This window comes from Myotis myotis, unplaced genomic scaffold, assembly GCF_014108235.1.
Source record: "Myotis myotis isolate mMyoMyo1 unplaced genomic scaffold, mMyoMyo1.p scaffold_m19_p_10, whole genome shotgun sequence".
NCBI classification, from domain to species: Eukaryota; Metazoa; Chordata; class Mammalia; order Chiroptera; family Vespertilionidae; genus Myotis; species Myotis myotis.
Genome location: NW_023416314.1, coordinates 49,920,540 through 49,944,353, shown reverse-complemented (window position 1 = coordinate 49,944,353; position 23,814 = coordinate 49,920,540). Strand labels below are relative to the sequence as shown.

The following is a 23,814-nucleotide window of genomic DNA, read 5'->3' as shown; positions in this document are numbered from 1 at the left end:
CACCCGTGCAGCCTCTTCTGTGTGAGCCGGGCCACAGCCACTGGGACTACAAGGGCCGGTTGGGCTCCCTGTGGGTTCCTGTGGGTTCGTGCAGGAACTGGTCTGCAAGGCCAGCCGGGAGAGAGCACACTGCCTATCCAGCTTCTATGAAGCACCGCTGGGTGGCCCAGAGGCCCACGGTGCACCCTGGCCCACAGTGTCCAGCTGCACTCAACACATCTCCCTGTGGGGACTCAGGTGCCATGACTCAGGCGGAGGGGGGCGCGTGGAAGCCCGGGGCCCAGGTGCTGCCCAGAGCCCAGAGGTCAGCTGGGACCTGCCCTTCCATACCTGCGCTTCTATCACCGGCCAGGCCTAGGGACTGCACCCATGCATAAATTTCATGCACCGGGCCTCTAGTTTTCATTCATCTATATATTTAGGTTCAGGTGTTTGTTCAAAATTGAAACCAAAAAAGCAGGTGAGGGCAGGGAAGGGGGGTCATCTCCACCCTTCTCTTCTCTTGTATAAGATTACAGGTATTGTCTGTGAGCTGTGACCAAAAAATAGGGAGACATTTATAGCCTTATTCATTTGAGTTCGAGCATATAGTAAACATACTAAACTCATACTTATCACTTTGTCTTTCTATATAAATGTATTTGAGAACCATCAATTTGCAAAGGAGCACATCAAACTTAATTAATGTTACTCAAATTTTTCTTTAATTAAGAAAAAACAAAAAGGAAGTATTTAACAATTTTGCACAACTATGCTCAATTGACAAAGGTGATTTGTTTAGGAATCTTAAGGGTAGCAGAGATGTATTTTAAAAAAGACAAATTCATCCTAAAACTAGAAAATGCTTAGAGATAAAAATATTAATTCAGTAAGAAAATATTTCATATTTCTTTTACCAGAGACTAATTAATTAACTCATTTCTATATCAAGTTATGCAGCATACATTCCTTTCTCTAGTTTCTCATGCAAAAAGTTAAGAGAGTTTTTCTCAGAAAAGAGCAAGTCAGTGCTAATGATTTTAAGCCAGGGCTTGGAGTCAGCCTCAAAGAGCAAGCTTGGCCATCTGCACTCACCTGACCCCCAGCCTGATGCTTTCTTTTACACAGTCTCTATTAAATTGATATTCAACGTGGAGGAGAGTAGTTGGAACCTAACGACACCCTGATAATCTTCTCATACTGCTTTTAGAAAAGAAAAGGACCATTTCATTTCAGCAAATCCATAAAAATAATAGTTCAACAAAATGTACTCATCCCGACTATCTGCTTCCCTAAAATGCTAAGAAACGTGGGCATAAGTAAAATTAGGATATAAGAAGTGATGAGTATACCCGAAAAGAGATAAGAAGTATAAGTGAGGATGTTTCCTGTAAGCCTAACCACAGTATCTCACTGGTAATTTCTAAGGTAATTATTGTAAAAATACAATAAATACTATAATGGAAATATAGGGATTCATTTATTACTTTCTGGTTTATAAACAAAGGCACCAATAATGCTTCTATTTACTTTGTATAGAAGAGTATCAATTTACATTTAAAACAAAAAGCAAAAAACCCTGAACCAACTCCTATACACAAACACAAAAAAAGGGGAGAAATAAGATTTTTCCTCCCTGCTTCCATGCTTTATTACACAGATTCAAAGAATGTTTATTTTATACCATCCTTAAGTCAAAGAACATATTGCCATGCTTCTCTGTGTTGAATTTTAGGACATATTAATGTTGCCAAGTCAAATCTAAATATAGTCACGAATGACAAATGCATATGACACAATTATAGACTCAAGAATGAATAGGGAAAGAAAAATAAATGTTTTGCAATACAGCTTTACCGAGTTAAATGAAATATTAAATTTATTTAATTTATTAGGCTATCCTGTTAAAAACTAAGTTTGTATAGAAAATATAATCAAACAGAACTAAAAACCATTTCTAGCAAATGACAAATATAAATGATTCCCAAAATTTTTAAGTTCAAGTTAAGCTTGAAGTCTAGTTAGTGGGGATCAACAATCCATGTGCCCTTTATACTAATTTTAGAACTTTAAATTCCAAAATGACATGTTAATTTATTCATTAGCTTTCTTTTGACAACAAATTCTGTTAAATGAACACACAAAATTAATGCAGTGGCCTCAGCATCCTCCCAGATAGCATTTGTTTAAGTTAGATTTTAAGAACAATGACATAGTTCAAAAGGCATACAACCCATATGTATTTCACATGCCTGCTGAAATTGTACCTGAATCTTTTTCAAGATACAAAGACAATTCATCTGATTCTCAGTATATTCGGCAAAAGTGTAAAAATCATACAAATGTGAGCATGTTCTCAACACACTAGGGAAACACACTTAAGAGATGGAGCTCTAAATGTACAGAGCACCTATAGTTGATTATGTGGGCCACTTTAAATCAAAGGCTTTGTCTTTTACTCCATCTTTAGACACTGTCATGGTCTCTCACACCTTATACAAGGTATGGTCCTAGACCAGAGACTTCAGTGTCATCCCAAAGAATATATATATACATATGCATATTTACATACATATTTCTTTAAAAATAATGTTTTAAAGTTTTACTACAGAAAATGTGGCTTCAACATGGAAGCATTTTTCCTTTTCAAGATTACACACCTGCATGGAAGGGGTTTCCTTTACATTTCATTTTTTCACAATAACAAAATGAACTTCTTATACATTGCATTTAAACTGACAAAGAAAATTAAGATGTAAAGTTCTATGTAAGTTTTTGTATTATGAACTGACCTCATTAAACATATTTAAGATACACTGTTGATGATTTAAATATAGTACAACTTGATCAGCTAAATTAAAACATGTTATGCTGGTCAATTTGCTCAACAAAATATAAAACAGTAAGGAGAGTTAACTACTATTAAGGTTTAAAGGGAATTATAATATATCATTAAAATATACATTAATTTTCTTGCTATTACTTGTTTCTATAGTGCATTTCTTCCTAAAGCTAAAACCACATGCAGAAAAAATAAATGGTATCTTCAAACTCATTCAACAGTTTGCTACTTTATGTGGTAAGTAAATAAAGTCCTTTATTTAATTTGATACACATTATTTTATGCATTATTTTATTTTTCTTGTGGGAATTCAGTTCTCAACGTCAAAAGTTAGTATGTGTTTAAACACATGTGAGAATATTTTCTTAATGTTATATCTACCTGCAAAAACATTTTTCCATAATAATGCACTTTCAGTTTTCATTGGAAAGACAGCATAAGCCTTTTTAAAGTCTCATTAAAAACATTTATAAAGGGAGGAGAGCACAAGTATGGTGAATCCCTCCCCAACCCCGCCAGCCCCCATTTGCCAAAGTCTTAAGAAATCCTCAAAACATGAACATCTCACAGGATTAATTCCTATTTGGTCATTATGTGGACAAGAAAAATGTATTCCTATTTTCTGATGCTAATAGTCTTATTTAATTCATTTTAATTTCTCTTCAAAAAAAACGCATAGCATATATTAATATGGATTTTCAAACCCATTTAGATCCAGTGGGATCTTTAGAATATATAGCCTTCTGATTATGAAAGCAACTGATTGCTTATAGGAAAATGATATGCATCAGACCTCTAGTCAGAGAAAGAAAAATGAGAACATGTCTTTCATGTCTGAGACCACTCAATCACTTACAAGATAATGTGAAAATAAGTTGGCTATAATTTTAACAAAATTTCAACTGATGAAAAAATCAAACACTGAAGAATCAAATATCTACCAACTTAGGTAATATTCCTTTCCAAATAAATGCTTTCCATTGCACTAAATATTAAAAATTAGAACTCACTGTATGTTAAGGCATATTTTAATTAATATGTTCCAGAATTGCACAGTTATACTGGTCAGTGTTCCCATATCCCCACTCCTACCCTCACCCCACCCCTTTTCCCAAGGGATCAAAATATTACGTCATGGTTTTGGTGGCTATTGCAGATTTGAGCTAGCATACCACAGTGTGTTCACTAGATTTTTATGAGCATAAACATTAAAATGTTACATAAAATGTACCATAATTTACTCCACACTCCGATCTAAGATGATTTAATATCTTGACAAAAGGTGAGATGACTTAAGTACATTTTACATTTGTGCATTTAGACCACCACATATGCATAGATGTTCTAATGCTAAATTCTTGTCTTCAGTATCTCATAGTGCTGGATGCTCGGAAGTATGACAGAAACTTGTAACACAGACTAACCACAAAGTACCAGATGTTTCTTGCCATTTGTGATCTTGCAATAAAAATGCGCCAGATCAGGATCACAAGGATAGTGTTGAAACCGTAACGTATGTTCCTCAACCTGAAAGCAAATCAAGAGGCCTATTAGTTCATATTTTCTAGAATAAAATATTGCTGGATGGCACATAGTCAATACTCAGTTTTTAACATAAAACTCAAATCCATATTAATTTGAAATTTATTTAAAAACTAATTAAAAGTCCTTAAGTTAGAAAGTTAGCAAAAGTCACCTGACTGCAGTCTGTCAAACAATGTATTACCTCTATTAACAACGAATAACACAAAACTTTTTTTTATAACAGTATACTTGGGATGCAAAGTTATTCATTCAGCAGGTATTGAGCATCCTTTTGTGTGCCCAGTACTGTGCTAGGCAGCAAGTACACTGGAGGTAAAACAGACATGTCCCTTATGTGTTTGGCACTTTTTCCTTTAAACTAAAAAGGTTTGTACATTACATATATCATCCTACAAACAAAATAAACATTTTTGTGACATCTTTAGCTGCTTACAAGTTGTCAGGAAACTGAATTTACTCCTTCCATTATAGCTGATAGTCACATGACCAAAGACCAAGAACTCATTCAAGAATGAAACATGGTACTAGCTCTAGATAGGAGGACTTGCCATTCTCAAAGTAACAGGTACATTATCTTACTCTTGTTTCAAAACACTTCATATGCTTTTTAATGGTGTTAAAAAGGAATGCAAATCTTTAAGTATGCAGTAATGTTACATACAGTTCATTAACTTCAACAGGCAGGGTAAAATAGGACTACAACGTGTGAACAATTGGTGTAGACAAGAGCTTTGAATTACATCTCAAAAGGTCATGGTTTGTTTTGCCACTTAATACAATATGACCTAGGCAAACTCAATTTCCCTAAACCTCAGTTCCTCATTTATACAACTAACTGCCCTACAAAGCCTCATAGAGTTGGAAGCACAAGAATAATAACATGAAAATCTTGAAAACTGTTATAAAAAATATATTAATTAGGCCCTGGCCAGGTAGCTCAGTTGATTAGAGTGTCATCCTGTTTCAGCAAGGTTGCAGGTTCTATCCCTGGTCAGGGTACACACAAGAATCAACCAATGAATGCATAAATAAGTGAAATAACAAAGAGAGAGATGTTTCTCTCTCTCTCTTTCCTCTTCCATTCTCTCTAAAATCTTTTTTTTTAATGTTATTCACGGGAAGAAGAAGAATCAAGATGGCGGTATAGGTACACACTTATACTTGGCTGCCTCGCACAACCACATCAAAACTACAACTAAAAGACAAAACAGATATCATCCAGAACCACGGGAGGGCTGGCTGAGTGGAAATTCTACAACTAGAAGGAAAGAGAAAAGCACACTGAAGCTGGTAGGAGGTGCAGAGGTACGGAGGCGTGCGTGGAAATGGGCTGACAACTGGGTACACTGTTGTCTTTTTCAACCAGGAGGGAGATACAAGCTCCCCATTGCTCTGAACTCCAGTTCTGGGCAAGACTCTGGGGATCCAGACTCATACGGGGAGAAACTGGACTGTCTGGCATCGGGCCGGAACGCGAGGGCGGCTTTCTCGCAGAGGTGCTTGCAGTGATCATTGTTCCTGCACCGGGCCACAAGACACAGAGACCCCGGGACCTCTCCGAGGCACAGCAGACTGGCAGCCACTGCGGTTTGCTCCATCCTGATGATTCCCTGAGACCCTGCCCCACCCAATTTACAAGCCCACCCAAGCTGTGAGCAGAGGCTTTTGCATATGAATGGCCTGTTCTTTTGCAATTTAAAACTTAACAAACTGCAGCTTTGTCAAAGAGCGCCAAAGCTTCCAAAAGAAGGCCTAGACAGCAGCCTGCATTGCTTCACAGCTGGGCCTCATCTAGGCACTTCCAAACCCCAAACAAAGAGAAGGAATCTGCAGACCTCTCTGTAGCTCCTGCTGGGTGGCCTCAGGCAGTGGCTGACTTTGCACCTCCTTGGAGACCCAAGAGCCAGTGTACCCAGTGGTCAGAGTGAGACCATACCAGAGTACAACTCTTCACATCCATAAGAGACACACTCAAGGGGCAGACTCAGTGAGCACCAAAACCCCACGGAAGCAAGTCCTGCTCCATAAGGACTCCAGGTGTCTCCAGCACAGCAGTTCTCCCATTGTAGACACAGCTGGTCCTCAAAACAAATTGGTCTGGTGGTCAATTCCTCCCAGTGATACCAACAGCAATCAAGACTTAACTACAACAAGACTGTGCACACAGCCCACAAAGGGGTGCACCAACAATGTCAACCTCAGGTAATTAGGGAGGCTGAGCCACTGGACCCTATAGGGCACCTAGCACACAAAGCCACTCTATCAACACAGGAAAGCAGCCAAAATGTGGAGACAAAGAAACATGTCACAAACGAAAGAAATGGAGGAAGGTAAAATACTGGATATAGAGTTCAAAACCACGGTTATAAGGTTACTCAAGAATCTTGTAGAAATCTCTAAGAAATTTAGTGAGACCCTCAAGGATATGAAAAAGGACCAATCAGAAATTAAGCATACACTGACTAAAATAAATAATAATATACAGAGGTCCAACAGCAGACTAGAGGATCCCAAGAATCAAGTCAAAGATTTGAAATATGAAGAAACAAAAAATGCCCAACCGGAAAAACAAAAAGAAAAAAGAATCCAAAAATATGAAGATAGTGTAAGGAGCCTCTGGGACTACTTCAAGCGTACCAACATCTGAATTACGGGGGTGCCAGAAGAAGAGAGAAGGCAAGATATTGAAAACCTATTTGAAGAAATAATGACAGAAAACTTCCCCTACCTGGTGAAAGAAATAGACTTACAAGTCCAGGAAGTACAAAGAACTCCAAACAAGAGGAATCCAAAGAGGACCACACTAAGACATATAATTAAAATGCCAAGGGCAAAGAAAGAATATTAAAAGCAGCAAGAGAAAAACAGTTAGTTACCTACAAGAAAGTACCCATACGTCTGTCAGCTGATTTCTCAACAGAAACCATGCAGGCCAGAGGGAATGGCAAGAAATATTCAAAGTGATGAATAGCAAGAGGCTACAACCAAGATTACTCTACCCAGCAAAGCTATCATTTAAAATTGAAGGTCAGATAAAGAGCTTCACAGATAAGGAAAAGCTAAAGGAGTTCATCACCACCAAACAAGTATTATATGAAATGCTGAAGGCTATTCTTTAAGAAGGGGAAGAAAAAGAAAAAGGTAAAGATAAAAATTATGAACAACAAAGTGACAACAAATACATATCTATCAACAAGTGAATCTAAAAATCAAGTGAATAAAAAATCTGATGAACAGAATAAACTGGTGAATGGAATAGAATCAGGGGCATAGAAAGGGAGTGGACTCACAATTCTCAGGGGGAAGGGGGTGTGGGAGGTGAGGGAAGAGACTGGACAAAAATCATACACCTATGGACGAGGACAGTGGGGGGGGTAAGGGCATGGGGTGGGGTGGGAACCGGGTGGAAGGGAGCTATGGGAGGAAAGAAGAGGAACAACTGTAATAATCTGAACAATAAAGATTTATTTTAAAAACATGGTATTCACTAAACTACTAATAAAATAGACAGCTATTAAAATTTTAACAGCATTTCTGAATGATGGATTAACAGTGATTTTTCCTCTTCTATTTTCTGTGTGGATGGTTTTTTAAACAATCTGTATGTATCCTATATAATAAAAGGATAATATGCAAATTGACTGAACAGCAGAATGACTGGTTTGTATGACATGCACTGACCACCAGGGGGCAAATGCTCAACGCAGGAGCTGCCCCCTGGTGGTCAGTGCGCTTCCACAGGGGGAGCGTCACTCAGCCAGAAACTGGGCTCACAGCAGGCGAGCACAGCCCGCCTCGGAGGCAGTCGGATATCCCCCAAGGGGTCCCAGACTGTAAGAGGGTGCAGGCAGGACTGAGGGACGCCCCCCCCCCTTCAGTGCATAAATGTCATGCGCTGGGCCTCTAGTCTTTTACTTTATAAAAGACTAAGGGGAATAATTATAGCTCTTTTATAAACAAACAAAATTTCCATGTTAAATGATGTATTAGGATATCTATTTTCCTCTTCCAAAGATAGAGTAGGGTGAAAAAAACATAAAATAAATTACCTCCAGTTTAAAATAGATTTTTATTTTCTCCTAATATATTTACTTCTTCAATAGCAATATAATAAATGATAATAGCGATTTTTAAAACTAAATTACACCAGCCTTAGGCCGTTTGGCTCAGTGGATAGAGTATCAGCCTATGGACTCAAAGGTCCTGGGTTCGCTTCCAGCCAAGGGCACATGCCCAGATTGCAGGTTTGATCCCCAGTGGGGGGCATGCAGAAGGCAGCCAGTCAATGATTCTCTCTCATTTTGATGTTTCTATCTCTCTCTCTACCTTTCTCTCTGAAATCAATAAAAATATATTAAACAACAACAACAAAAAACAACTAAATTACACCTACACATAGTGTTCAGGAAGAGTAAATAGGCGAAGATATCAAGTTTCAACAATATTAGGCTAAATCAATACTACCAAAGTTGCAGTCCAAAGGTAAGAACTTTTCCTAAATACGACAGATTATTAGCAGTATCTTCCATTCAATATACCAGCTTATAAAAAAAACAACAACAAAAAAACACCACTGTAAAAAAACAAAACACCACCTTAATAAAGAAGACAAAAGGAAATCAAACCCATGTAAAACTTACTTGTTCAGATGTTTTCTAGCTGCAGGGAGGCCAGACATTTCTTCATTCAAAACATATTTCTTAGTGCCCATGCAGTAATTCTCTATGTACTCTGCCCAATGTAACTGCCTTACATCAATATTAAAGGTCTACATAAACAAAAAAATTACTGGTTACTTTCTTAATTTTTTTCACAACTAGTCAAAAATTCATAGTTTTTCTAAAGGCTAATTCCAAATGACATGATTACAAAATGCTTACAGTATTAACTTTTAAAATCTTACTGCTATTCACAAAAAGTTTATTCCTATTCCATACCTTCCCTTAAACACAGAAACATTTGAGACAATGATCTGAAAACTCAGGCTAGCATTTAAAGAGTGTATCAAGTGTGAGGAGATGCCTGCAACATCCCCCCACCCCAAAAAAGACAAAATTCCATTATCCAAATAGATTTATGTATTCCTCAGATATATTTATACATATATTTATTTATTTCCAGTTTGTATCTACAGTGTCTCTCTTCTTGAATATCCTGCATACCATATAGATTAATTTTCTTAGAGAATATTACTGACATCAGGAAAAAGAATGTTATGAAAGCTGGTTTAGGAGGTTAAACAACAGTAATTTGGCCATCTTGATGAAAAGGGTAGGCAAATCTAGAATAAACAGCCTTATAAAAATGGTATTTCATAACAAAATGAGAGGGCCATGCACTACTCAGTGCTCCATACATTTAGATAAACAGACTATTCACTATATACCATCACTTATTTGAACACACTAAGTTCTTGCCCCCCCCCCCCCCAAAAAAAAGCTACCATAAATCAACTGTTACAAAAGTGTAATTAGATTCCCACAGAAGAGTGAAAAAGGATGGAACCAAAGACTGGCTGGAAATTTTCAAAAAAATAATCAGACATCAAGGCACAGATTCAAAACTCACAATATACTATATGCACGCGCACACACACACACACATCTAAGCATGTCAGAGTAAAACTGTTGAAAGTAAAAGAGAAAGACAGTTGATTTCTCAAAAGAAAATGGGAAGCCAACACTATGAGATGTTTTCCAAGTGCTCAAAGAAAACTGCTGACACAGTATTCTACACCAGCATAAATATCTTTGAAAAGTAAGTATGTTCCCAGAAGAATAAAAACTGAGACAATCTGACATCCTTGGGCAACCCACACTAGAAAAATTATACTGAAAGGCATTCTTTAGGCATAATGAAATGATTCCAGATTGACATCTGAGATGGAAAAAGAAAGAAAAAAACAATTACGTTGATAAATCTATACATGAATACTTATTGCATAGACTGCAATGAGAATAATGAATACTTATTGCATAGACTATAATAATAATGGTTATGAGGCATATAACACATACATAATTAATATATGTAAAAGCAATAGCAGATAGGTGTTAGTCCTAGCATTTTGCAAGAAAAGCTGGAATTATCAGTATTTTATTAGACATTGATAAATTAGGGAAGGATGCTGTAATCTCTAGAGTAACCTACGAAAACAGCATAAAAATTAATAATTTGTATGTTACTAATACAAGTGGGAAAATACACAACTATAAAAATAATCTCAAAGAAAGCAAAAAAACTAAAAACACGTGGGACAAATTTTAAGCACTGAGTCAGATTTAAATTCAAAATTACCAGAAATTACATTATGGATTAAATCTTCCAATTAAAGGTAAAAAGTTGTCAGACTAAAAAAAAATCCATCTGCTATTTATAAGAGAAATAACTGAGAGATAAGAATACAGAAAAGTTGAAAATAAAAGGATGGAAAAAGATATTCATTTCTAACAGCAATGTAGGAAAACGCCCATTTGCCCAAGGCTTCACCAGAGTATGTTAATAGATTGCATTTTTTTAAAAAAATATATTTTATTGATTTTTTACAGACAGGAAGGGAGAGGGATAGAAAGTTAGAAACATCGATGAGAGAGAAACATCGATCAGCTGCCTCTTGCACATCCCCTACTGGGGATGTGCCCGCAACCAAGGTACATGCCCTTGACCGGAATCAAACCTGGGACCCTTGAGTCCGCAGGCCGACGCTCTATCCACTGAGCCAAACCGGTTAGGGCTAGATTGCATTTTTTGCAAATCTGCTAAGGAGTAAATATCTCAGTCTAGTTTTAATTTGTACTTTCATTTTTATGAGTGAGTTTATCTTTTCATATGGTTAAAAAAAATTTAAGAATTATTTTTTCTATAAACTGTTCATCTCTCTAGCTCATTTTTCAATAGGATTATTGACATTTTTGGCATGTCTACATAAGCTTTTTATGTAATATGAAATGCACTGAGATACCACCACTACATACCACCAAAGTGGCTAAAATTAAAATCTTAAATGCCAAATGTTGGAGAAGATGTGGATTAATAGGAATTCTCATAACTGTCACTTGGGAGGTAAATTAATACAACCACTTTGGAAACTGTTTGGCATTATCTACTAAATTGAACATATGAATACCTTTTGATTCAGTTAGATAGATATCCTACACAAATATGTGCATGTGGTTCATAGAAGCATTACTCCCAATAACCAAAAACTGAAAATAACTCAAATGTCTATCAACAAAAGAATGAAAAAAATATCATAATTTGTGGAAAGTTAAAAATGTATAACACTAACAGTGTAAAAATTCACAATAGATTAGGAGAGAGGAGGTAGTGATTGGAAGAGATTATAAGGGGAATCTTCTGGGGGTAATTTCTATTTCTTCACCTGAGTGCTCATTTTCTAATCATCCATTCAGCATTTTACGTTGTGCATTGGAATGTATAGTGTAAGGTGGGAAGGCAAGGGGGGCGGGGAGTATGGAATCAGCAGAAGCCATAAATCTTTCAACTTGAGCCAATCTGCAGGACCCTAGTGACTTAGACCTTGTGCTTTGAAGAGAAGAAGACTGGCTCTAAAGCCTACAGCCCCATAAATAAAGGAGTCTAATCGAATATTCCTGCAAAAACGTAAGAATCCAAAAAGCTGTATCCTCAGAGCAAGGGTGAAAAAGAAGTAAACCTAGTACACACAGAAGTGGGCAGAGAGAGACAGCACACTTGAGAACCTGTCATGCCGAACCAGCAGAATGGACTAAATCTGCACTATCCAATATGGTAGCCACAAGAAGCCATGTGCACCTCATGGACATGTGAAATATGGCTAGCCCGAATTGCTGTGAAGTGTAAAATGCACACTGGTTTTCGAAGGCTCAGTATGAGAAATACAAAGTAAACTATCCTTTATGTAATTTAAAAATTTTAAGTAATCTTTAAATTTTTATTCAAATTATATATATATTGTTTTGGATATACTGAGTTAAATAAGGCATTTTAAAAAAATGTTTAAAGAAGTGGAAGAGAAAGGAAGCTAAAAGAAAGATCTCAGATAAAACATTTTAGTAAGGTCCTGAATTTACTCATTAAGGAAGAGGCTATAGAAATTGCTTAGACTTTGTTAGGTATATACATTAAAATATCTAAGGTAACCTCAAAAAGAATACACATGAAGAGTTAAAGTTTCAAATTAACAGAGAGGGAGAAATGTGGAATGATAAAAAGTAAAAGAGTATGTGAAAAACAATTTCTGAGGGAAGGTTTTTCTCAAAATTCAAAGAAAACTAAGTGTGTTTTTTTGGGGGGGTGGGGAGGGGAATGCATAAAGAAGCTAAAGTTCTCTTTCAACATGACATTAAAAGGAAAAAGAAAAAAAAAAATGAGCCGAAACCGGTTTGGCTCAGTGGATAGAGCGTCGGCCTGCAGACTGAAAGGTCCCAGGTTCGATTCCGGTCAAGGGCATGTACCTGGGTTGCAGGCATATCCCCAGTGGGAGATGTGCAGGAGGCAGCTGATCAATGTTTCTCTCTCATCGATGTTTCTAGCTCTCTATCTCTCTCCCTTCCTCTCTGTAAAAAATCAATAAAATATATTAAAAAAAAAAAAAAAGAAAAAGAAAAAAATGAATGAACATTTCAATCATACTGTAAATCCAAATCATACTGCCACATCTAAATACCTTATAAATTCTAAGGTAGAGCAATTTTATTTCATCACCAACAATTATGATTGAAGCTTTTAATGAGACTATAAATAAATCAATGACTTTCTTGTTGCATAATGATTGTGAAAAATATCCAATTATTTCTCAGGTTGCTCATGGCTGTCTAATTATTTTCTAATATAAAACAGTAAATACTTGCCTTTTTATCTTCAGGATTTAGTTGATTCATTAACATATTGACGTTGTCAGTATTCCAAACCCAAGAATTACTTGTGAAATACTCAAGAAACATCATAGCTTTGTGAAGACGAGTTATTGTTTTCATCATCCTGTATTATAAGAAAATGACAGATTCATATTCTGCATAGATTAGAAAAAAAATCTCATCACCACCCATGGCACCAGTTTGTAAATTGAGACATTGACAGTAAAATCATAATATGTAATTCAATAAGTGTACCAACCAGCAAGCAATAAGAATATTTCTGTATCTTGGAAGATTATTTCATAAATCCAAAATGTAAAAAAAAAAAAATTTTAAGCAACAGCAAATGAATTTACTATTACCTAAAGTTCTGTTGATACATGAAATTAATTTTCAAAGGAAATACAATGCTTTAAAAGGTCAAATTTTCTATATATAATACTAAATAATAATGGATTCAATTAGAATTCCCTTGCCTTTTGTTCCTTACACTACATTTTACTAAAATTTCCTGTGAATTCATAACATTCTATATTACATTATACAGAAATATTCATTTGCCATTTAGTCAACTTTCTGTATATAGATCTTTAAATAACTTTCTCTTTAACACTGACAAATACCATTCTTGATCACCTTGCTGTGCTATGAAATCAATGACTCATGCTGAAAACTTTTTGAAATATTTACTCACCTTCCCAAATCCCCAAGATCCATCCTTATAGAAATAAGGAAGTGAGATACTGTTTTCTTTGTTTCTTTTTAAAAGGGCAAAAGGCCCTAATCATTAAACCTGTCATTTTAAATATCATGGCTTACTATAAGTCATTGATATCATAACATTAACCCGAGCAGTAACATCTATACAATAATTACCAATGATAAGTAGGGAAGAAAGAACTTTTCAAAACAAAACACACACCAAAAATTCCTAACCTCTGATAAATAGAAAAATAATTTGTGAAGAAATACCAAAAAAAAAAAAAAATCCCTCAATTTATAGTCCCACAATAAGGATTAGCATTATATATAATTTAGCGTCCCAAAATCAGGAACTTTAGAAATGGGGGAAATTAGAACATTAGAAATGAGGGGGTATGGAGGAATCAAAACAGTAACATAATTAGCTAAGCAATTCTGATGACAAATTTAATACATTTAGAAAGATATCCTGAATCCAGAATATTGAAAAAAATAAAATGAGGTAGCATGGACTATGTAAAGAAAAACTAGTTCATGCAAGAAAGCAATTACAAAACCTCCATTAAACATGAAAAGAATTAGTGAGCCTCAAAAGGCTGTATTTGGACAAAAATAGTTCCTAAAGATAGACAGCACTTGGTGGAAAAAAAGAAGACATACTGCTTTTAAATAAGAGATTATATAATTTTCTAAAAAACAACAAAAAGATACAAGAAATTTGTAATTAAATCAATATGGACTATCACAGCCAGTATAGTATATTTGAATCATATACATAAACATATTTGGTTAATGTGGTTTTCCAACATACAGCTTAAAGTTTTTCTTCCTAACCTCTTTGCACTGACAATTCTCACCTAGTCTTCAATTCATTCAAGTGACAGAATTACCCTAAAACCAATCACTGATTCAGTCGTTAAAAAATAATTACAATAAAAAATTGGGGTGGGAAAAGAAAATTTGAAAGGCCATAAATTTGTAAAGTTCATAGACTATTATTTATCAAACTTATGGCAGATAAAAAAAAAATCACAACTTTGCACCATCACTCTTGGCGTAAGGGTGGCACTATATTTTCCTATATAGTCTGAGTATTTGTTTATTCTTTATTATGACAACCAGCAAAAATTAATCAATCACAATCCTTTAGAGTAGAACAAGATCTTAATGGTCATCTAGTCCAGGACTAGACACTTTGTGCCAGATAATTCTTGGTGGGGCTTTCCTGTGCATTCTAAGATGGTTGGCAGCATCCCTGGTCTCCACTACCTCCCCCAGAGTTGGGATAACTGAAAATATTCCACATATTGTCAAATGTCCCCTGAAGGGGGCAAAACTGTCCTCAGATTAAAAAATATTAAGCTCATTGAAGTTAAGCTAAAGAGTTAAGCTAAATAAACCAAAAATAAGACTATGGAACCACTTTTTAAAAATGTCATTTTGAGCAGTGATGAAATAGCTACATTTCAAGAGCTAGAGTGAATAATTTATACAACTTCTACATATAATATTATACATCCTAGTCCTTACAGAGTATTAACCAGGATTCTTATGATGCATGTCTGAATTATACTTATCTGGCTGACACTCAGATTAATGTAAATGAGTGAAATGAACACCATTAATGATATGATTAACATTAATGTAGAAGTAGTAAGGCCCCAATATAAGATATAAAGCTCAGTGCCTTGCTCAATATACATCTGAACAAATTAAATAATATTAACTATAAGACTGTATTTAACATTAATAAAATCGCCTAACTAAAAAGTCTTTATGTCTCTTTTTGCTTTTAGACTACAAGCTCCCAGAGGTCAAGGATAATTCCTGATCTGAAAGCCTCACACAGGGCAAACTTCAAGGTTCTTCCTTTGAATGTTTCCTATTTGCAGCAGATTTTAATTTCCAAAGGTAGCTGTAATATTATCTCCCATCCTACATGCTCACCTATAATATCACCTTGACTATCTTCCCATCAAGAGGTGAAGGTACCTTATACCCAACAGAATGAGGTGAAAATGAAAGTGTGATTTCCAAGAGTAGTAAGAAAAGGTGAAGAAGCTTTCTAAGCCTTGCTTGCTGGAATACTCACCCTTGAAGCCTTCAGTTGCCATGTGCTGTCCAACTCCCCTAGCGGCTGCCATGATGTGAGGAAGCCCAAACTAGTCCAAGTGGAGAGACCACATGGAGAGGCTCTGAGACTACATGAAGAAAGAAAGATGCCGGGCCACCATAGTTTCTCTGTGCCCTTTCTCTCCTTTACTACTCACTCCCCTCCAGTGTACCTGCTCATTCCTGTATGACTGCAAACACTGGAAATACTCTGGGACAGAAACACCAAGCCAAACCCTCCTAGAATTCCTGACCCAGAGAAATCATAGGAGACTAAGTTTGAGGTGATTCGCAATGCAGCACAGATAACAGGAACAGATCTTAGTACTAAGATTGTGGGGCTGCTATAATAAAAATCTAAAATATGCATTGCCTTTAGGAGCAAGTGGTAGAATCTAAAAGGCTCTTGAAGAGACCATGGTGAAACCTGGAAGGACCAAGAAAAGGATTTCAGTGGAAGCCTTAAAGGGCTTAAATGAACCTGCTTTTTGAGGCCTTGAAGGAAAGGGACAAAAATATTGTTGGGAGATGGAAGAACAAAACTGTTGCCTATGATAACATGAAAAATAGAAACTGCACCTAACTTGATGACCTAGCCAAGATTTCCTCAAAGAGGGCAAAGGTGGTATTTAAAAACTGAACTATTTGTATGAGTAGTATTTAGAGGAAATGAAAATACCAGCCAGTTTTGGGAGTGTCATCCCAATATGCCAAGTTTGCAGGTTCAGTCTCCAGTCAGGGTACAGGAAGAAGCAACCAATTAATGTATAAATAAGTGGAACAACAAACTGAAGTTTCTCTCTCTCTCTCAAATCAATAAATAACATATTTTTAAAAGTAAATAAAATGCCAGCCAGGAATTTTTTCTTTTCCACTGAGGCATTTTTCTTGCACATTTGCATTACACCACTAGAAAAAGAATCCCAGGATTTTCCCTCCTGTGTGTTTTCATCTTGCTTCTTTATGGTCCATGATACCTACTGAGGGTGTCAGTACAATGAAACCAATATGACGGGATGGAAGCAGATGTTCTGTCCTTTTATAAATCTTAGAGTTGTACATCAAAACTGGGGCTGATTACGCCACACTAGCTTAACCTGTCTGTGAGGTTCACAACAACTTTCCCAGCTCTGTGGTCATCAATAACTTCAAATTCACCAACATAAACATGCTTCATCATCACAGTCAGAAATCAGATAATGACTTTGGAGCACAGATTAGTAAGAACCTGGTGTCTGCCTCTCTTTTTGGCACTGTTGATACCCTTGAGAGCATCAGCCGGAACATTCAAGTGCATTTATGGCACCATAGAAAGAGGGTAGAAAGAGCCCAGATGGCTTCTGGGCATGGGTCTAATCCAGGATGCAAATGTAAGATTTTTGGTTAATACCTCAAAAAGATCTAAGGTAGTACCTGAGGAAAACTGAGTGAAGAAATAAAATGGATTGCCTGGCCAGTATACTCAGTGGTTGAGCATCAACCCATGAACCAGGAGGTTATGGTTCAATTCCCAGTCAGAACACATGCCTGGGTTGCAGGCTCAATCCCCAGTGGGGGGCTGGCAGGAGGCAGCCAATCAATGATTCTTGCTCATCAATGATGCTTCTATCTCTCTCTCCCTCTCCCTTCCTCTTTCTGAAATCAATAAAAACATATTTTAAAAAATAAATAAAATGGAATTGCTATAGTCAAGCTTCAAAATTACTAAAATAAGTAGGTTGAGGCATGAGAAAACAATTCTATTCTTGTTTTAAATAGTCTGGGAACTTAATATTTGAACTTTTCAGTCCTGTGTCAATGCCTGTATATATATCAACTTTCTGTACATCAATACCTTGACATAAACCAGACCTTCAGACAAATCTCTGATTAGCCCCTGAAAAAGTCACATATCCAGACCACCTGACATCATCCATTATCCAGATCAACCAATATCTGACAAATAACTATCCTGGACCAATCCTAGGGCTAAGAATGCAGGACAGATTCTTCTCAAGAGTGTACTTTTTACTATAAAATCTTCAAACTTTTCTTTCTTCTTCAAAATATTCTGGGTATTGCCTAGCTATGTGTTTCTGGTTTGTAAACCCTAAAACCCTTGAATAAGTCTTTACTGTTTATTTCTAGCCAAAGTCTCCAGACTCGTTTTGAGTTCATTCAACATACCTCATAGAAACTTTCTAACAAAAGGCTTATTCCAGATCTTACAGAAATGTCTTATAGAAGCCCTACTGTTTAAAGAGGCAGGAACTAAGAGGCTAGTCTAAGGATCTAAGAGACAAGAATCTAAGATGTAAGGGTGTTATCCCATCCATAGTAACTTCATACAAGACAGAGATGGACATGTCTCAAAGAGATCTGTGGGTATGGCTTTGGTCTAATGGAGACTGTTTTAAATAGATATATGGGAAACCCACAAGTTTAAAAGGAATCATATCAGTTTACACTGAAAGGGACATAGATAGTACAAAATGAAAAGAGGCCTCTGGATCAAAGGTTAACAAACCACAGCCTTGGGGCCAAATCTACCTGTTCATGTAAAAAAAGTTGTATTGGAACACTCATGCTTATTCAATTGCATATTGTCTTTGGATATCTAGTTGAGTAATTGTAAATGTCTAATTGAGTAATTGCAAGGTGGAGGCTACAATTAACAGCAGAGTTGAGTAGTTGCAACAGGAACCATACAGCCCTTTACAGAAGCTGATCCCTGTCCTGGGGCTTCCAACCTTTTATGGGCAAGAAGTAGGTTAAGAAGGCAACTATTATAAACACAGGCTAAGAGAAATAATAAATTGAAGAAAATAATAAAATTATAGCTGCCGTTTTAAGCCACTATTGATGATATGACTTGCTATGTAGCAACATCTAGTGTAAATTATTTAATAAACTTTGGTTACTCACTCATTTTTAAGTTTATTAAGCCCCCTTTTTTGTAAGGCATTGTGATATATTTAACCTGTTTTACTTTTTTGACCTAGCTGTGACTTCTCTGTTCTAAATTGCAACAACTTTATTAATATCAAGAAAGTATACACTGCCATCACTCATAAATTTACATCTATTTTTTAGCCACAAAGAATGCTGCCAATGACAAATATTGTACTTTTCAGATTATTCTAGAAAATTTGAAAATATCTTGGAAATATTGTGGGCCTTTTTTCCATTAAGTATTTCTTTACCTAAAGTTGTTCAACACCTCTCACATATTTCAATATTAACATAAAAAGTTAGAAACATAATGGACAACTGAATCAACAGAAAATCCCTACAAGTAACTCAGATCCTGATACACTATAACTGGCAGATACTTCACTTTTACTTTTTGAGCAACTGATGAAAGTTTTGGAATCAGAACCTTACCTTCTTCATACACAAATACTCAAATCCTGAACTCTACAATCAAAGACTCCACTGTAATGCCAATGTAGTTAAAACATATTTTATGGGACATTTAACTCTAGTTTTGGGAAAGACAGGAGGAGTTTATGTAAGTCTGTGGAGCTTCAATAAAAAAAAAAAAAGGAAAGCAAAAAGAAAGGCTGTAACAACTAGCGGAAAACAAAGTTTTCCATTTGTTATTAACTTCTTAAAAAAATATGATATTTCAACCTGGAAATTAGTCAAAAACTGTAATTAACATATTATAAGCTGAATGGGCAGCTGAGATAATTCAAGCAATTTTCTAAAAGCATCCTACATTTTTCATATAAAACTGCACAATCTACTTAAAGCAAAACAATTTAACATTAAACCCCTATAAAACTACCCCTGTTTTTTAAGGGGAAGAGAAGAGCTCAATTTCAGCTTATAATAGCAATGACAACCTTGATGTTGGACATTTCCTACATTATGGGATTTTGGAGGATCAATGGCCCAATAAGCTGAAACCACAGTTTTCCCAAATATCCCCAATTTCTAAGAAATGTCTTAGCATCCTGATTGTGATTGTGATTAATCAGGTTAGTAATTCTAGAGGTAAAGCTCATGCTAGCGACTTTTCGTCTCTCCAGCAAGCTTCCACCACCTTACCAATACATAGTGTATTTACTGCTATTCCTCTTACCACGGTTTCTGACCTGTCAACCTGAGTGCAAGATCGTGCAATAATGCAGGTACTGTATGTCTGACACCCTTCCAATAATGAAGCAATAAGTTGTTGGAATACAACTTAATATTGGGGCGCCTGAATACTTGGTTTAAAGGATTCATCTTGAAGAAATGATTTAGATAATATCCTGTAGGGAAAATAAGCATCAAAGCATTTTGAATGTTATTTGTTATTCAGAAAAAAATACCTAAAGTTAGACCTAGAATTTAGCACATGATAACTTATCATCGAAACTTCAGAATAAACTACAGTGAATTACAACACTACCTTTGCTCTTCTGACAAAAATCTTAAGTTCAAGTCTTCTCACTCATAAAAGGCCATTAAGCCTTATAAGCATAAACAAATACAGAGTTAATAGGCATTTTAGTGTAAGCAAGGGTTGTTTAACAGTCAGAGGAACAGATAAGACAGAGCTAGTCACCATTACCTTGGGCTTCTTCCAGTCATCCTGAGGTAGATATCATACAGGAATGCTGGGGCCTTATGGCTTACAGCAATCCAGTAATGATATAAAAGGTGATTGGAGGTTAGATTTACATTGGGCCGTCTGAAGGCCTGTTCGAGAGGATTCCTCTTGAAAGTGGAAATTACATGGTATTCTGAGGAAGAAAAGTTGTGTAACAGCTTTGATAATAACCATGTAATGAAGTTTTGAAAAAAAATCATGTATTTTACAAAGCAAAATATTTTACCAAAGATGTCAGAGTTCACTCATTTAAAAAACAAACTTTTCTACTCTCTAAAGTAGCTAAGAGAATATGAGTATTAGACTGCTGAACTCAATTGGCTTTAGAACTGCCACTGTTTATGAATTTTATTTAGATGAATTTTTGCTAAAATTTACTCTTAAAAATGCTTTTAATATTTTACGAATGTCAGTTTACAATGTCACTTTCTCTGTTTCACCTCTCACAATAGCTTCTTTCTTTCTGTTCCTCTTTTCAGATTCTTATTATAGTACTTACTTAAAAAAGAAAAATCATCATCCTTTGCTTATGAATAATTAAGTTGCTCAAATTAACATACATCAGCACCTTAAAACAACCCAAATTAACTTCTGCCATAGTTTTAGTCTATGCAATGTCAACACAATCAAATCTATAATCATCTATGTTAATACTTCAATGAAAATGTATATTGAGATATTCACTAAAAAAATAGTGTTCAACTTAATTTTTAAGGAACTTTGGAACATAATGAGAGATTACAAAACAACACCTAGTATTTACAGTGTTTTAAAATTATTAAAAGAACTTTATTTAAATAATTATCATAAAATTAAAATCTCCCTAGATTTTTTTTTTCCCTTTGTGCTCTAATGGCCAATCTTTAAGTTGAAATAAAAATGCCCTAGAAAAACCTTAGGATAAAGGACATAAAAGATTTACTATAAAATCAAAATTGATTTACAAGGATAACAAAAATTTTTCAATTAAAGGTAAAATAAGACCTATTACTAAATCAAAGCAATAAATATTTTTTTACTTTAAATTTTAAAACATAAACTAACAATTTAAAAATGATTCAATTTCAGTAGGCTTTAAAGTTATACTAGCATACACACTACCCGCTATAAATTTGTAAGTTTAAATAGATTAATTAATGGAAATTATTTTGGCAAAATGTACCCATCCTACTTGCTAACTCCATTACTCTTTGGGCCACTAGCTAGTTCCTGAGATATACCAACTCTTGTTGTTGGAAGTGCTATTTACTGCTATTTATTGCCTACGGACAGGCAACATCAGCACCGAGAGTGCCCACGATAGAAAAAAGCTGTTTCCATGCCACAAGTACCTATAAGGGTTGCTGCAAATAGCAACAGAAAAACAGTAAGGGTCAGTAAGGGTGGGGCAAGGTGGGATTATACAGCAGGATATTTTTAAATCTGGAAAACACTATTAAGAACAAGGTAGTATTGGTAGATATTCTTAAGATGGCAATTAAAATAAGACTAAATTTGGAACTCAATGGCCTTAATGTCTCACGGGTTATTCTGACATTAAAACTCAGAGAATATTTTAAGTTCTTTAAGATTTATTCTAATATTCAAAAACACAAGTAAAATCATACCAACTTCACCCCAGTGGAAAGGATTAGTGCTGCCTGTTGTGCAATTATACACCATGATGTTCCTTGGTCTGCAAAAACAAAGATCAAATCAATGAAAGATAAAAGCCAAACTTGTCCAATCTAAATCTTACATGATTTCAAGTAGGAAAAAATAAGGATGGTACCTTTGCTACATTTTTTAAATTATCCTTAAAAGATTTATGACTTTTTCCCCTCCCCTACCAATATTTTTACTTTAAAAATACTTCTTTTTGTATTTTTCTTCCTTGTATGAGTAGACGTGTGTTTTTAAATGTAAGGAAAACGCTCTAGCCGGTTTGGCTCAGTGGATAAAGTGTTGGCCTGCGGACCAAAGGGTCCCGGGTTCAATTCTGGTCAAGAGCATGTACCTCAGTTGCAGGTTGGGGCCCTGGTTGGGGCTTGTGCAGGAGGCAACCAATCGATGGATTGATGTTTCTCTCTCTCTTTCCCTCTCCCTAAAAATCAATGGAAAATCTGGTGAGGAGTAACAAAATAAATGTAAGAAAAACAACAAATAATCTCAGATCTTCCTATCTCCTTCCCATTTTCAGAGGCTCTATTTGAAAATATCATGAACTGATTCCCTTTTACCAGAAACCATATATTCATATAATAATATCCCTTTTTAAAAACATAAAAAATACTGACTTCAAAAATAACGGCAGTTTAGTCATTAGAAAACAAGTTAATGAATAGCTCAAAGTTTAGGTGTTACCTTTAATGCTACCACATTTTAAAAGGAGGCTCCATGAGTTGATTAAAGCTGCTCCAGTGTGACATGTTTGATTTATATAAACAATTCTCTGTGAATTTTCAGCTCTTTATGCCAAGTTCATACCACACTTTAGTTTGGATTAAAAAAAATCATTGGTTGGAGGTGGGTTCATTGTTACTACCTAATTAACTTGCCTATCCTATAGTTAGTACATGAGAGTTCATGTTAACTCGTAATTACTGCTGACAGGACCACTTGCTATTATTGTCTGTAATAAGCCAACTGGAATTGATATGCAGGGTGTCCCAAAAAAATATATACACACTTTAACAGCAGATAGCTTAATTTTGAAAATGAAATGTATTTTAATGAAACTGCCTTCCTAATTATTCAATGTATACATTTTTGGGGACACCCTATATATTGATATGGGAATGTCAGGATTGAGGGATTAATATTAGTCAATAGCTCTGTTTTCCCTTCTCAGTTACGATATATTTAACAAGCAACATTGTCACCTCATATACCTATTAACTCCGGAATACCAGGCTGCTGCAAGACTCGTGTTGACAACTACATCTACAGGAACAAGATCTGCAAGGGCATTGTTGGAGGCACGCATTGTTCGAAGAATTCCTTTCCCTGCCTTTGTTAAAATTAAAAACAACACCTTAAGATACATAAATCAGAGTGCATATATGTATATAAAGGTATACAGAAAACAAAAGAAAATATAGAATATTAAATAAATCAAAAGATGAACTTACCGCAATAAAGAGACCACTTGGTCCATTAAAGTTATCAATCCATCCCTAATACCAAAAAGAAAAAAAGTAGGAAGCTTATAAATATTA

At 35.5% G+C, this 23,814-nt stretch overlaps 1 protein-coding gene and 1 pseudogene across 7 annotated transcripts in view; both read right to left on the bottom strand.

The window, feature by feature from the left end:
• Positions 1-681: 681 nt before the first annotated feature.
• The window catches only part of FAR1 (fatty acyl-CoA reductase 1), a 69,958-nt gene continuing 46,825 nt past the window's right edge, over positions 682-23,814 (bottom strand). For 4 of the 7 annotated variants that reach the window (XM_036325474.1, XM_036325480.1, XM_036325479.1 and 1 more), the window contains 7 exons: positions 23,728-23,772; positions 23,479-23,606; positions 22,225-22,292; positions 20,579-20,750; positions 13,219-13,348; positions 9,007-9,134; positions 682-4,348 (listed from right to left, as the gene is read on the bottom strand). In XM_036325474.1, coding sequence (XP_036181367.1) covers positions 4,186-4,348; positions 9,007-9,134; positions 13,219-13,348; positions 20,579-20,750; positions 22,225-22,292; positions 23,479-23,606; positions 23,728-23,772 — 834 coding nt within the window. In that variant the 3' untranslated portion in view covers positions 682-4,185. Of the gene's footprint in view, positions 4,349-9,006; positions 9,135-13,218; positions 13,349-20,104; positions 20,277-20,578; positions 20,751-22,224; positions 22,293-23,478; positions 23,607-23,727; positions 23,773-23,814 lie in introns of all 7 variants that reach the window. The other 3 variants (XM_036325475.1, XM_036325478.1, XM_036325477.1) reach the window with 3 other exon arrangements.
• Positions 13,219-17,582, bottom strand: LOC118664854 (annotated as a pseudogene).